The following is a 14,397-nucleotide window of genomic DNA, read 5'->3' on the forward strand; positions in this document are numbered from 1 at the left end:
TGAGTCCCTTTTTGTGAAACTTGTCTTCATGTGAAATGCATATAGAAGGAAGTTATGAGATGAAGAAGAAAACTAGTATGAAGTTTAAAAGTGGAGGAGGAAGAGCCACAATGTTAAATTAGGGCAAGGGGAAAGTAAAAATAGTAAAAATATTAATTCAATGATAGCATGAAGTTAGCTTTGAAAAATAGAATTAAAATAACCGTGAAGTGCTAATGTTTGAGGTATTGTGTGAAGTACATAGGCACTGTTCCATGTTTATGCTTAAATGCTAATGTTTTCACTAGCAAGACTGCTCGATTTCTAGTCCGATATCTAGTGGGGGGTGGGATGGGAGGAGACCAGAGTCCAGAGAGCAGAGAGAAAAGGTAAATAGAAGAGGCCATAAAGAAAAAGAGGAGGTGGTGAGGAGCGTAAACCTTTGGCAAAAGGGAAAGAAAATAAATCCTGTCAGAAACAACATTACTTTTTAGCTGAAGGTAAGAAAATCTGGCCTTAAAATTAGAAAAGACATTAGACTTGCAGGAATTACAGGAGAACAAAGAGATCCCGAACCAAGTTGTATTTTACAGCAGAAAAGGAGTGAAGTCTTTACTATGTTTTCCAAATGATTTTCTTGTTTCTTAGTAGCACAGTGTTGACAAGTTCCTGAACTGAAGATTGTTCATGGTATTAATGCATGTGAATCTCAGTTTTAAAAGGGACAAAACTCCTTTCATATCCTCCCCAACTAAATGGAGATTATTGAGAGAGAAATATTCGGCGGTGGCGTTCTGTTCTTACCATGTGTTGGCAATTTCCAAGTGGCCTCTTCAATAGCTTTGGAATATTCTCGATGATGGGAAAACAAACTTCAATTGTTTGTGCAGTTCAGCTAAAGTTAAGCACTTTTATGTCTCATTTATTTTAAGGGGACAGAAATAAGTGTGTGCTTAAATATCTCATTGAAATTACAGAGGGATGTAAGCACCTTTAACTTTGACTTGGATCATAGTCCTAATCCTTATTCTAAGCTTAAAATGTTTCCCTTATTCTACTTTCAAATTCTGACCTCTGGAAATCAATTCCTCACAAGATTTTGATTGATTTTCATTTTAGATATTTTATCTTTTTTCATAATGCTGGTATTAAATTGGATATTTTCAGTGTTTCTACTCATAGTTACTAGATCTGTGCATTTACTGCTATATAGATGTCAAAATTTAATAACACTAATAATCCAAATTTAATGGAAGTTAGGTTACCAAGTGCAATAGTGAGAGGGCAGGAATCAAATAACAATAGGGCTGTGGCATAACTACAGTCGTTAAAAATAACTACAATTGTTTTTGTTTGATGACCACATAAAAGAAAAACAATCTTAAAGGAACCAGCTAGGTTTCATTTAATATGCTATTGCTGACAGTAACCAGATTCGGATCAGCAATTTGTTTTTACAAGATAGTAACATATCTCCATGCAGTATTAGCCTGTTGCTGTTGCAATTTCTGTTCTAAATGCAGGTAGTTCAGCAACTACAGTTAGGTCAAATTCATGTAATTATTGCCTAACTGCTTAAAACTCCTGCATGTGCCACTAGGGTATTTTCCTTAGATTTCATTATCAGTCCAAAAGCTGCATTCAGTCACATACATATTCAGTAGACAGAGAAACAAGAATCATTCTTTGCAACTTTTGCTGTTTTCAAGAAAATGAACTTTAAAAGTAGCCTAGCAACAGGGAAGACTGAAAATGCACCCCGCTCCCCATTGGTTGATGCGACCATGACATTACAACTCTATTCATTTGGGAGGCAAACTTACTGCCACTAGCTTGACTCTTTTTAGTAATGTGGGGTGAGTGAAATGCCTTGTGCTGATGTTTGGGGGTGATCTCGTGGTGGTGCTAGGTAAGGTTACATAGGGATTCTTTCCCGCTCCCACTGCTAAGAAGGATTCATCACACTCCTAGTAATGTCTTATAAAGGTTTTTCAGATACTTCCTTTGAGGGATGTGCACGGATCCACAGGCATGTTGGGAACTTCCGGCCATATCTGGGCAATGGGGTGGCAGGGAGGTATGCTGACACCCCAATCAGCTTTCTTAACAAAGGACAACGGCAGGGGGAAAGCGGCAGGAGGGGTAAGTGCACCCTCCCCTGCTTTTATTTATTTATCTATTTATTTATTTATTAGATTTACATACCGCCCTTCCAAAAATGGCTCAGGGCGGTTCACAACATGATAAAAACAATTAAAACAAATTAACAATTAAAAATCAAACTATTAAAACACAGTAAAACCAACAAAACAGCTAAAAGCCCTAAAACAGTCTAAAATTAAAACTACACATTTAAAAAGCTCAAAAAGCTTGGGTGAAGAGGTGAGTCTTCAGATGTTTTTTAAAAATAGTCAGGGATGGGGAGGATCGCATCTCAGCAAGGAATGCATTCCACAATCTCGGGGCAGCAATCAAGAAGGCCCGTCTCCGTGCGGCCACCAGACGAGCTGGCGGTAACTGGAGATGGACCTCCTCAAGTGACCTCAGTGGACGGTGGGGCACATAATGAAGAAGGCATTCTCTTAAATACCCAGGGCCTAAGCCGTTTAGGGCTTTATAAGTTATAACTAGCACTTTGTATTCTGCCCAGAAACCAATTGGCAACCAGTGTAGCTCCCTCAGCAAGGGAGTAATGTGGTCTCTCCAAGATGATCCGGAGACTAACCTGGCTGCCGCATTCTGAACCAACTGAAGTTTCCGGACTACGTACAGAGGCAGCCCCACACAGAGCGCATTACAGAAGTTCAGTCTGGAGGTTACCAACAAATGTACCACTGTTTTGAGGTCATTGATAACGAGAAACGGATGCAGCTGACGTATCAGCCAAAGCTGATAGAAAGCACCTCTGGCCACCGCCTCAACCTGAGAAACCAGGGAGAGGTGTGAATCCAGAAGTACTCCCAGACTGCGGACCTGTTCCTTTTGGGGAAGTGTGACCCCATCTAGAACAGGCAGATCAAAATAGTCTCTGGAGTTCCGACCCCGCACAATAAGTACCTCCGTCTTATCTGGATTCAGCTTCAGTTTATTCCCCCTCATCCAGCCCATTACTGCCTCCAGGCAGGCATTCAGGGAAGATATTGCCATCTCCTGAAGAAGTTGACATGGAGAAATAGATCTGGGTGTCATTAGCATACTGATAACATCCCGCTCCAAATCCCCTGATGATCTCTCCCAGCGGTTTCATGTAGATGTTGAAAAGCATTGGAGAGAGTACGGAGCCTTGAGGGACACCATACTTAAGCTCAGATTTTGAAGAGCAACAGTCTCCAATCAACACCATCTGGGATCAAGAGAACAAGTGGTAGGCCTCACCGCTCCAAGCAGCTTGTCCACAGCCTCAGGAGTCACAAACTGAAACCGATCCAGTCGAACCGCATAAGAGGAGTTGTCGGAGACATCCAATTCAGACATCAAATTAAGTGTGGAGTCTCTGTCTAAGTTGGCCCGGATCTGAGAGATTTTATCTGCGAAAAATTCTTTAAACACGTCACAGCGGATAACTGATGGCTCCAAATTCTGGTTCAGGGGAGGGGGGCAGATACTAGTCCCCTCACAACCCTGAACAGCTCTGCCAGACGCGAGTTTACAGAAGCTATACGGGCAGAAAAGAACCACTTCTTTGCCGCACATATTGCCTGAGCATAGATCTTTAAGTGTGACATAATCTGTCGGATTCAAGTCGAGTCCTTCTCCACTTGCTCTCCAGCCGCCTACCTTGCTGCTTCAGCCCCCGTAGATCTTCCGTATATCAAGGGGCCATTTTTGAAACAGGTCGGAGGGGACGCTTAAGAGCAATCGTGTCTACTGCCCTGGTGAGCAAGTTGTTCCAATTCTCAACCAGGCCATCAACAGGATCACCGGCAGAGCCAACATTAAATCCCTCCAAGGCTTCTTGGAATCCTACCGGATCTAATAACCTCTTTGGGTGGACCATTCTAATAGACCCCTTGGCCCTGCGGAAGTGGGAAGTGGCTGTAAGTCCGACTTTAACCAGATGGTGATCTGTCCATGACAACGGGGAGACCGTAGGAGTCCCCACCCATGGAACACCACCCTGATCAGAATAAAAGACCAAATCAAGCGTGTGACCTGCAATATGCGTCGGTCCAGAGACCGCTCGGGATAGGCCCATAGTTGTCATGGCCGCTATGAACTCCTGAGCCGCCCCGGACAAATTGGTCCCGAAATGAACATTGAAGTCCCCCAGCACCAAAAGTCTGTGAGACTCTCTTTTAAAGCGGCACCCCTCCACCTTCGAACCGACAGAACCGGCGGTTCTTCAAACCAGTTCAGAGGTCCATAAAGGGCCTCTGAACCAGTTCCATGCACATCTCTACCTCCTTTCAGCCCCCACCCCACACACAGCACACGGAGATCTACCCTTGATTTTGTTGTCAGGTAGCGCCCAGGAATATGTGAAATAATAACTAACAAAGGTGCCAACACATGTGCCTTTCTTTAGCCACCATTAACTGCAGAGTGTATCATTTTCATTACTGTTAACTGCAGCGTACCCTCCCCCATGCATTCCAGATTAAGGAGCAGTGATTCCAGGGCAGATGGAATCCTTCTCAGCCGTGGGTGGGGCAGCGGGGAGAATCCCTCTGAAACTAGCACTGCAGTTGTGGCTGATATCTCTTGGGCTGCAGCTGAAGTGCCCTGAGACCAGGGCTCCCCCCCAGCACAAGATGCTTCACTATCCCCACACTACTTAGCCAGCTGTCTCCTACTCTGCTATCTTCTCGGCTCTCCCAGCTTGGGAGATTTTTCCTTTAGGGAAATAGGAAAGACTCTGGAAACAGCTTCCATATCCTTTCAATCTGACCTGGTAATCATTAGGCTGCACGCAGCTGCTGGGAGGACGTGTGGTCTTCTGAGCAGGACTACAACCCCCCAAAGCCTGTGTGTCCTCCCCGCAGCTGTGTGGCTTCCCAACATGAATAGCGTCACTCACTGCCCACCCTCCCAAACCCCTGAACATTGCTGCACTGCCCAGCTGCCCCTGTGTCAGTGCTGGGCAGTTAGTTAAAGGGCTGCCACTACCAGTGTGCTACCTGGGGCACTTGCCCCATGCTATGATGCTGCTAATGGTGGGGTGGGTGGGAATTCCACCTAGTGATCATGTCTTTGCATAGATGCTGCTCCCTGCCTTCGTCTCCCCACCCTCACCTCCCCCAGTTCCAGGATGGTGGTAGAGAAAGAGTTCCTCAGTGTCCCCCAATAACCCACCAAATCAGAGCTCCAACCTCTTCAGGACACCAAGGCCCTGCTGCAGTACCAAGTCAAGATCTTAGCAGGCTGCAAAAAGGCCTGCAGATTGGTCACTGAAAAGCAACAATAACTGGAGAATGCAGCCCCCACCTTTCCCACCCCCCTCTAAAAGGCTGCAATTTGCCCACCTTCAAAACCTGATAAGATTTTGGGCCCTGTTTGTTGGTAGCAAGTAAAGCCAGCTGCAATACATTTGCCTCCAAAATGAGCAGAGTGGTGATGTCATAATTGCATCAGGCAATCAGGGTTCATTTTCAGTCTCTCTTCAGGATTGCAGTTTACAGTTAACTTTAAAGTACTTTTTAAGGAAAAACTATAACCGCTATAGCACGTATTCTTTTTTTCTATAGTTAGGGTATGAGTAACAGTTGCCAACACAATACATTATGAAATTTAGGATAATAGCCTATTCCTTGCCCTGGACTAACATTGATTTTGGCTCTAGGCACAGTGTATGCACCTGTTTGCCAACCAGCCTCCCACTGTTTTGAAATTTAACCTTCATCTTCAGGCTAAACAGCCATGCAGGGTCTGACTGAAAGCGCGATGGCCTCCAAAATGGCCACTGCCCAGGTGAATAGGCTCGGAAAGGGCTGAAGACACCCAAACCAGGTGATTTTTTAAAACGAGGAAGGGCAGCGGTGGAAGGAGGAGCCTCCATGGACTCCCCACCCATGCCACCTTGGAGAAGCCCCCCAGAGGGGCTAAGAGTTTTTAAAAGACAAAAATATTTTTTTTACAAAATGGCTTGACAAACCCATGGACTGGGGGAGTGTGTGTTCGGTTTGGGGTTGAGCCGAACTAGGGGTGGTTTGGTTTGACCCCGAACCTTTGAACCGAGCCGGTTAGATGTTGTACAGGTTCGGATTTGAGCCTGTTCGTGCATCCCTACTGTGTGTGGGGATGGTTTAAAGACAGCAACATTGCTGTACAGTGTCATTTAGGCGATATGACTGTTTGGGTCTTTTAACACACAAATAGCATTAAAATTTCAGTGTGGTAAACCAAATTTGGAAGGAAAAAAACTTGGGGCGTATTGGTGGCCACTTAGAGAATACCAACAGAAAGACATGTATAGCATTTAGTCTCTAGGACCTACTGAGGACTTTTCACAATGATATTAGCCTGAAACAGAAGCCCGATTCAGACATTATGCTGCACAAGTGTACAGATGTGTGTACACTCATACATGTGTTTGTGTGGATGACTGTACCTGTGTTCATTTTAAAAGTGAACCTGGATACAGGCCCTTCAGATGCATGTATTTATAAATGTAAATAAAATAAAATAAAATAAAATAAAAAATAATAAATGGTATAGATAGGAAGTGTACTTATGTACCTATGTTCAGCATAACATGTGAATAACTATATCTGTGTACAAATCTGTACCTGTGCACACTGTACATTCCTTGATTGTGTTGAACATAACATATGAATGGGCCTCCTGTGAAGCCATTTTGGAAAGCACCCCCTACAGGCCATTGTGTGCCTGTGAAAACATGTCTCCTGATGGATATGCATAAATATACCTGCAATATGCTGCTGATAGCCAAAAGTGACATATTGTGCTCTAATCCTACAAACGCCTTGACACCATCAGACGTGATGGACATGGTAGCAGCAGAACAGCTCTCTTGATTGTTTTAATTTGTGGCCTTAGTGAAAAGCCAGTTACATTTAGAATTTGGCCACATCATAGTTCTCCATAGAAGTAATTCATTAGAAATAGCCTGTTATTGCTGCGCTTATAAACCAGCCAATTTAATTAGTAACCAGTAGGTTCCATGCTAAAGAAAGAGAAGCTGGTTGTCTTGCATAACTTACTGTGAATGTAGCCTGGTCATTCAACTACCACTAATTAAAATAATGAATTAATGATTAAAAATTCATTAATTAGTGGTCATCTTTTGAAGCCATTTTTTTTAAGAGAAGCCCCATCTGTCCATTTTCCACAGATAACTGGCTCTTCACCAAGGCTCCAAATCATCACCCTGTCCCCTTGGCTATGAACAAAATCTATAGTAATATACAGAAGACAATTTTTATTTATGTATTTTGGACATTTATATACCATTTTATAATAAAAAGAGCCAGCGTGGTATAGTGGTTAGGGTGCTGGACTAGGACCGGGGAGACCCGAGTTCAAATCCCCATTCAGCCATGATACTAGCTGGGTGACTCTGGGCCAGTCACTTCTCTCTCAGCCTAACCTACTTCACAGGGTTGTTGTGAGGAGAAACTTAAGTATGTAGTACACCGCTCTGGGCTCCTTGGAGGAAGAGCAGGATACAAAATGTAAACAAAGAAACAAACCCCAAAACAAAACAAAAAACATTTTCCAGGCAAACTTCAGAAGGGATTTACAGAAAATATTAAAACAACAAGAATCAATAATAAAGGACAGCAAAGACAAAGAAGAGAAAAACATTTTACCAGCCAGATCTTTTCATGCAGCACCATTAAATCAGGATAATCAGACAGGATTCAGATTAGAGTCTTCTCTCTCCTTCCCTCAGGGCAAGAGGGTTCTTCTTTAGCCCTGTGGTGGCCGTTGGGCAAGAAGAAGAAGGGGCTGGAAGACCAGGAGCCCACCCGTCCCTTTCTCTGCCCCCTCCCCTCAGGGCAAGAGGGTCTGCAGTGGCAGTTGGAAGAGGAGGAGCCACCTCTGGCCCCTTGAGTGACAGTTAGATGGCGGGTTAGCTGGAAGACCACCAGAATCTAGAGAATGATCACCTGTCAGTCCTTGCAACCTTTATTTGGCTTTGACATTTCTTATGAGTAAGACAATTTGAAGGTGATGAAGGCGCCATTAGGTCACTTGAGGAGAAACGCAACACGGTAAGGTCATTCACACGACCTCTTGCCTGGGCCGTGGGGAGGCAGGCTCCTACCTGCCCCCCCCGGCAGACCATCACCAGAAATCGCCTGCTGTGTGCCCATGATCAGTAGAGTGCCGACGGGAGAGGGGAAGCTCACGCTGAGTCCTCCGTGGACCCATAGAGCAACACGCGAGGCGCAAAGTGGCTGCTGTTAGTATTGGAGCCATGCAGAGCAGAGCACAGACTCGCTTTCCACCTGGCTGGCGACCAGAAATGACAGTGGGCTGGTAGGAAGCCCAGTAACCTGGGGGTGTCACCTACCAAGGTAAAAGGAACCATAGGTAAAGCCCTGGGTTGAAGTGCTGGGCTACCCAGGATTGGAGCAGCAGAGGACTCCCGGTGCTCCAGACGACCCAAGCTGCCTGGGGAAACCTTGAAAATACACCTTGATGAATTAGTGGGGGTTTTTCCCCCCACTGGATATTACTGTGGATGAGAATTGGGAGCAATTGTCTAGCTTTTATTACCTCATGTGTAGTGAGGAAATAGCTCGCGCTTCCTGTATTAGCCAAAGCCCTGCAACAGAGGCTTCAGCTTACATTGTTATTTAAAAGCATGGGCTGCCCATTTCCAGTCATGCCTCCCAGTCTACAGTCTTCCACAAACCTTAGTTAGGTTCAGTGAATCAAGAAGTGAAAGGAGCCTGAAGATTGCTCAGGCTCAAAAACACAGGCTTAAATGTGGCAATGCACCTGCTATTTTCAGGAGGACAGATTGTAGAAACAATAATGCTGCCTGCAGCTTTCTGATTCTGCAAGTGTGAATGACACTTTAGAATTTGTTAGTGCTATCGGAGCAGCAGTGGTAGAACACAGAAGTTGCTGATATAGCTTTATAGGGAAAGCATTGTATTTAAAACTAATGGCTTTAGGGCTACAGCAGTATGTTGCCTTGAAAAATGCTGGGATAGAGAACTTCTCACTTACACTCCCAAGCATGTCACTTTTAAAAGCTCAAAGTCTGTAGCTGCAGATGTAACTATAATCTTCACATCAAACAATAGCCAATATGCATGGCATCAAATCTAAATGGAGATTTTCCCCCTTTTCTTTTTTAGAGTGTGGAATGAATAAATTGAAAATGGATATGCGTTCTCATGGCTCACCAGTAACCATTATAGAAAATGTTGCCTCGCAGCTAGCATGCAGTCCAGTGGATAAGAAAGTTGCTTTGCACTTAGATAAAGAGGATGAGCTAAAACACCTCCGTGAATGTTTCCACATTCCCAAAATGAAGGATCTGCCTCCAAGTAAGAACCGCAATTATACCAAGGTGGCTTTGCATCTTCTTGCATATGTTTATCATAAATCTGTGGGAATCATTGCACTTAAACGATAAATGGAGCAACTGCAGACACATCCCTGAACGCAGCGTGTCTCCCTGCATTGCTAAATCTGTTCCTCTAGTTGAATGCTTTATGCTCATTCCCATCCTGAATAAAATGGAAGAATACAATACAGCACTTACATGGTGCTTATGCTGTCACTCAGTCTCTCTGAACAATATGGTGATGACTGATTGAAAATTACAGGCGGGAACATTTCTTCCTAATGGATTCAAAACTGCCTTGCTTCCATGTACTTATTGCCCAAAGCAGCAGCTGCTTCAATACAGGAAAGTTTGCACTATCCATTTTGTTACTATTGGGTGCAATCCACAAAACGTCCTCCTGTTCAAGCCCCATTTGAAATGAGTAGCAGGGGCAGCTGGGCGGTGGGGAGGAGGTTTACCCATTATTCTTGTGGCAAGTTGTGAGGCAGTCTAAATACTTGTAAGGGCATTAGGGCTGAAACATGTGCTACACAATCCTATGCTCATTTACTCAGACATAAGTCCCACTATTTTCAATGATTGACTCCCATGTCAACCTGCTTAGAATTGCAGCCTATTTATTTGTTTGTTTGTTTGCTTGTTTGTTTATTTAACACATTTGTATACAGCCCAAAACACAAGTCTCTGGGCAGTTACAACAAATTCATTGCCTTAGGGAATGAATCAGATTAATCAATAAATCTTTTGACAATTAAAACAATGTGGCCAATTAATCATAGAACAGATTTTTAAAACATTATTGTAGAATACACCATCTTAGATGAGGCATTCCCACCTTGTGAAAAAAGAAGGAGGCATCTTTCTTCTAAAATGGTGTATGCTTTATTTTTCCTAAATATATTCCATCAATCTTACATAGGTGAGAATGCTTTGTCTAAGATGGTGCATGCTGCAAAAATTGCATACGTCATCCTGAAAACAAGGAATGCTTTTTCTAATCGAGAACTATTCAGTACTATCATACTTATTCATATAATTAAATTCATATAACTGACAGCCCTGCTAATTATTCCCTAGGCTATACAGGAAGTAAAATTTGTGGTGGCAAAAGCTTAACAGGATCCAGTTTTTTAGAGTAAAGTCTCAAGCAGGCCATGAAATTTATAATTGATGCTCCCAGTATATGAGATCACCCAGCTTTGTCTCTGTGTGTGTCTGTGTCTGTGTCTGTGTCCGTGTCCCTCCCCCACCTTAATTTTGCAATACCTGGACTGATTTCAGCCACAGTGTAGGGACACATAGGGACACCTCAATGGCATAGTTTGTGATGATGTCATCCACCCCAATTCAAGATGGTGGATGAGTGAACGTTTGAGGTCCAAGTCGGCTAACCTGTGAAGATGATAATTATCAATAAAGATTATAGTGAAATGCAAGTAGGCAGATAAGTTCTTACCAGAATTTCCTGTTTTCATTACAAATAATTATTCCTATCTTCCATTTATGAATTATTTTCAAATCAAGTTGTTTTCAGTTATATTTCAGAATTATTCACTGAGGCTATGCACATAAAACCAGCACCACCCAGGCTATGGCACCCTAGCCTGGGATGGGTTGCTCATCTGGAGCACTGCGATTGCTCCCAATCTTGGCGCTTCCAGCTCACTAACCCAAGTTTTTGCCCTGACTCTTAACCAGGATTAGGGGGTGTGAGCGCTCCCTCAACCCCAGGTCTGGTGTTCAGTGTTCAAGCCATGTGAATGTTCAAGCCATGCGAGCATTCCTCCTCAAGCCCAGAGTGCCTGGCTTGAGGGGAAATTCCTCAATGTGTTGCACTGCTCATGCAGTGCATTTGGGGATTCCTGGAGGCCGGGACTCATTTCCCCAGCCTTCGGAGATCCGTGCTGCTCGGAACAGCATGGATCGTGTGGGTGCATGGTCGTGTGCCGAAGAGGAGTATACCAATCGTCTGTGCAGAAAGTAGGTTCATCCCTTCCTTCCCCCCTGCTCCCCATCCCTCTCATGGTCATGTTCACAACCTTACTAACAGCTATATAAATAGCAGCTGAAGAGCTATCTCTGTTCTGTTTTTTGAATACACTTTAAATTCTTATTAATGATTTTGGCAGTCTGTCTAGTCTGGAAAATGATAATTGTTTTAAATGTAATTTTTCTAAACAAAATCATGTGGTATTTCTTTAATGTCACAGCTATCAAGCTCAGGTTTTTCATTGTTGAAAGCTCTCAAATATGCATCTATGCATCATTCTTTATTATCATTGTGCTTTGATTTGGTTGTTATTAAACAAAGCAGTCTGGCTAGAAATTCATGCTTTCCTATCCTTATGTTTGTGATATTCAAATCAATTTGTGATGTTCATTTTGGTCTGAAAAATAAGAGTAGCTACTGTATAAGAATTGTGAGAGACACTAGCCTATGCACACATTATGTACAATGCACATCCCATCTGTATACAGTGTACACATACAGTATACAGATCTTTATATACATACAGTTATTCACATACTGAGGCTGTCCACATGAGCACCCCTACCCGGTCTTGCACTGCCCTACTTGTGTGGAGCTGCTCATGTGGAACCCTGGGAGCGCACCCCCTCCTGGCGCTGCCCCGCTGGGTTTCCGAGGCTTTTTCCTGGGCTATTACCGAGATAGAATGTTTTGGCCATTGGCCATAAAAAAAGTATCTATCTACCGAGATAGAAGGGCATGAGGTCACTCTTCCACCCCAGTCCCTGGTTGTGTGTCTGCTTGGGCTGCCTTCAGCCCAAGCAGACACATGGCCAGCTGGCTGTGGGGAAATCTTGTGTGGTGCATTGTGGGATTTCTGGGGGCTGTGCTGCATTCCCTGAGCCTCCAGATGGCCGTGCAGCTCTAGGCAGTGCAGCTTATGTGGGCATGCAAGCCATGCAGCTTGAAGAATAGAGGAGATTGTTTGGGGGGAAGGTAAGAGCACTCCTGCCTTCACCCTCATTCCTCCCCGCTCCGCCATCCTGGGTTGTGAAAACGACCTTATTATGTTCATTACATGTGCCGCAGTACACTTCCCATCTGCATTCTGCATTAGAAGGAGATTGTACCCAGATTCATTTTTAAAATATACGTGTGTGATCATTCACACAAACACATGTACAAGTGTACTGCTACTTGTACGCACATGTAGAATATTATGTCTCAACGTATGCACAGACAATGTTATGTCTGAATAGGGCTAGAGTCTTCCTAGTTGTTTCCATTTTCCATGTCACACATTACAAAGATGTTAATTGCTTACTAGCAATACGGGTGAACCCCCTTATCTGCTCAGGTTCTGTTCTCTACTAACCCCTAACCCCTACTAACTTGGCAAAGAGGCACCTTTAATGTGGTGATTCTCTTCTATTTAGCAGGGGGAGAGTAACGCCCTATCCACCCCCAGCACAGTACCTCCAACGACTGTTGCTGGTGTCTACCTTGTGTTTCTTTTTAAGTTGTGAGCCCTTTGGGGACAGTGATGCATCTTATTTATTTATTATTTCTCTGTGTAAACCACCCTGAGCCATTTTTTGAAGGGTGGTATAGAAATTGAATAAATACAAATACAAATACTACAGCCACAGATAACAGAACTGCGGATAATGGGGCATTGTGATAAAGGGAATGGGTGTGTGTGTTAGTTTGCTGGCAGCTGGGGGTGGGTGCGAAATAAAGTGTCCTACCGTGCTCCGTGGGTCTCTAGCTGTCCAGGAATGCCCTGAAACCACAAATACATGGGAATTAACCTTTGTAAACCCTTTCCCCCACGTACGCTGAGGTTGGGTGTCAGTTGCCTGACCGGTAATATTAGGAACCACGGATGTTGGGGTCACAATGTTTGTCTGTACAAACAATAGGCATGGGAGTAGGAAGAGGGAGTATCGTATATTGCAGAAAGTTTCTAGTATGCATTAAAATGCATCTCTTTACTGCTGCTGCTGCTGCTGCTACTACTACTACTAGTACTGCTTCCTAGATCAGTGCATACATGTATTATGTCCCTACTTCAAGATGTCCATTTCAATGGAGAAATTGACCAGTTTCAGAGTAAAGGCAGGTTTTCCTTCACTTCAGCATTGTCCTTAAGTGCAGCCCTCCCACCTACAGGGTCTTCATTTCCTAATTTTATAGGAATGAATGGGTGCCCAGGGAAGCAGGAAACAGAGCTGAGGTGGAGGCCAAACTTGCTCATGATGCCAGATGACTCCATTCTCTTGAGGTAAAACATTTGATTACAGTCACCTTTGTCCCATAGAATTTAATGGTGATGGGAAGACCACCTTGGATTTACAATTGTGATGTTAAAATGTGATTGAACTCTGGGAGCTGTGTGACTGAGTATGTGAGTGTGTCTAAATATATGTTTTTTAAATTCTATTCATTAACTTTTTGAGGCAGTGCAAACACTACTAGAGCCATTATTTCTGCAAATAACAGTTCATGTAAGTGGTCTGTTCATATGAGCAGGGCAATGTGTGCCACAGCTTCCATCAGGCATGGAGCCTGACCGCCAGCAGCCCGTGTGTGGCAGCAGTGGTGGCCCTGCTCACCCCACATCAGACATGGGGGCTAGTTATGCCCCCGCATCTGATGTCAGACATGAGGGGCATGGTCTGGCTTCCGAACGGAGCCCTGTGGCTCCGTTTGGGAGTGTGTGTCAGGCCGGTGCTGAGTTCACAGCACAGGCCATTTAACTCCCAAAGCGGCTGCACGGCCCCTTCGGGAGCTAGTCTGGGGCTGGCGCTACATCAGCAGCACAGCCAGAAGCGGCTCTTCCCCAGCCGCACCGTGAACACAGCGGCCATTTAACTTCTGAATGGGGGCTGCATGGCCCCCGCTTGGGACCTAAACCAGCACCGCTGTGTCTGACGTCAGACACGAGGGGCGTGTCGTGGTC

The 14,397-nt window shown here is 44.3% G+C and overlaps 1 protein-coding gene across 3 annotated transcripts in view; it reads left to right on the forward strand.

The window, feature by feature from the left end:
- The first annotated feature begins 366 nt into the window (after positions 1–366).
- The window catches only part of KYNU (kynureninase), a 172,659-nt gene continuing 158,628 nt past the window's right edge, over positions 367–14,397 (forward strand). The window contains exons 1-2 of one of the 3 annotated variants that reach the window (XM_053282818.1): positions 367–479; positions 9,252–9,443. In XM_053282818.1, the coding sequence (XP_053138793.1) occupies positions 9,260–9,443 (184 nt within the window). In that variant the 5' untranslated portion in view covers positions 367–479; positions 9,252–9,259. Of the gene's footprint in view, positions 480–7,884; positions 8,154–9,251; positions 9,444–14,397 lie in introns of those variants that run through there. The other 2 variants (XM_053282819.1, XM_053282817.1) reach the window with 2 other exon arrangements.

This window comes from Hemicordylus capensis, chromosome 1 (genome assembly GCF_027244095.1).
Source record: "Hemicordylus capensis ecotype Gifberg chromosome 1, rHemCap1.1.pri, whole genome shotgun sequence".
Taxonomy (NCBI): Eukaryota; Metazoa; Chordata; class Lepidosauria; order Squamata; family Cordylidae; genus Hemicordylus; species Hemicordylus capensis.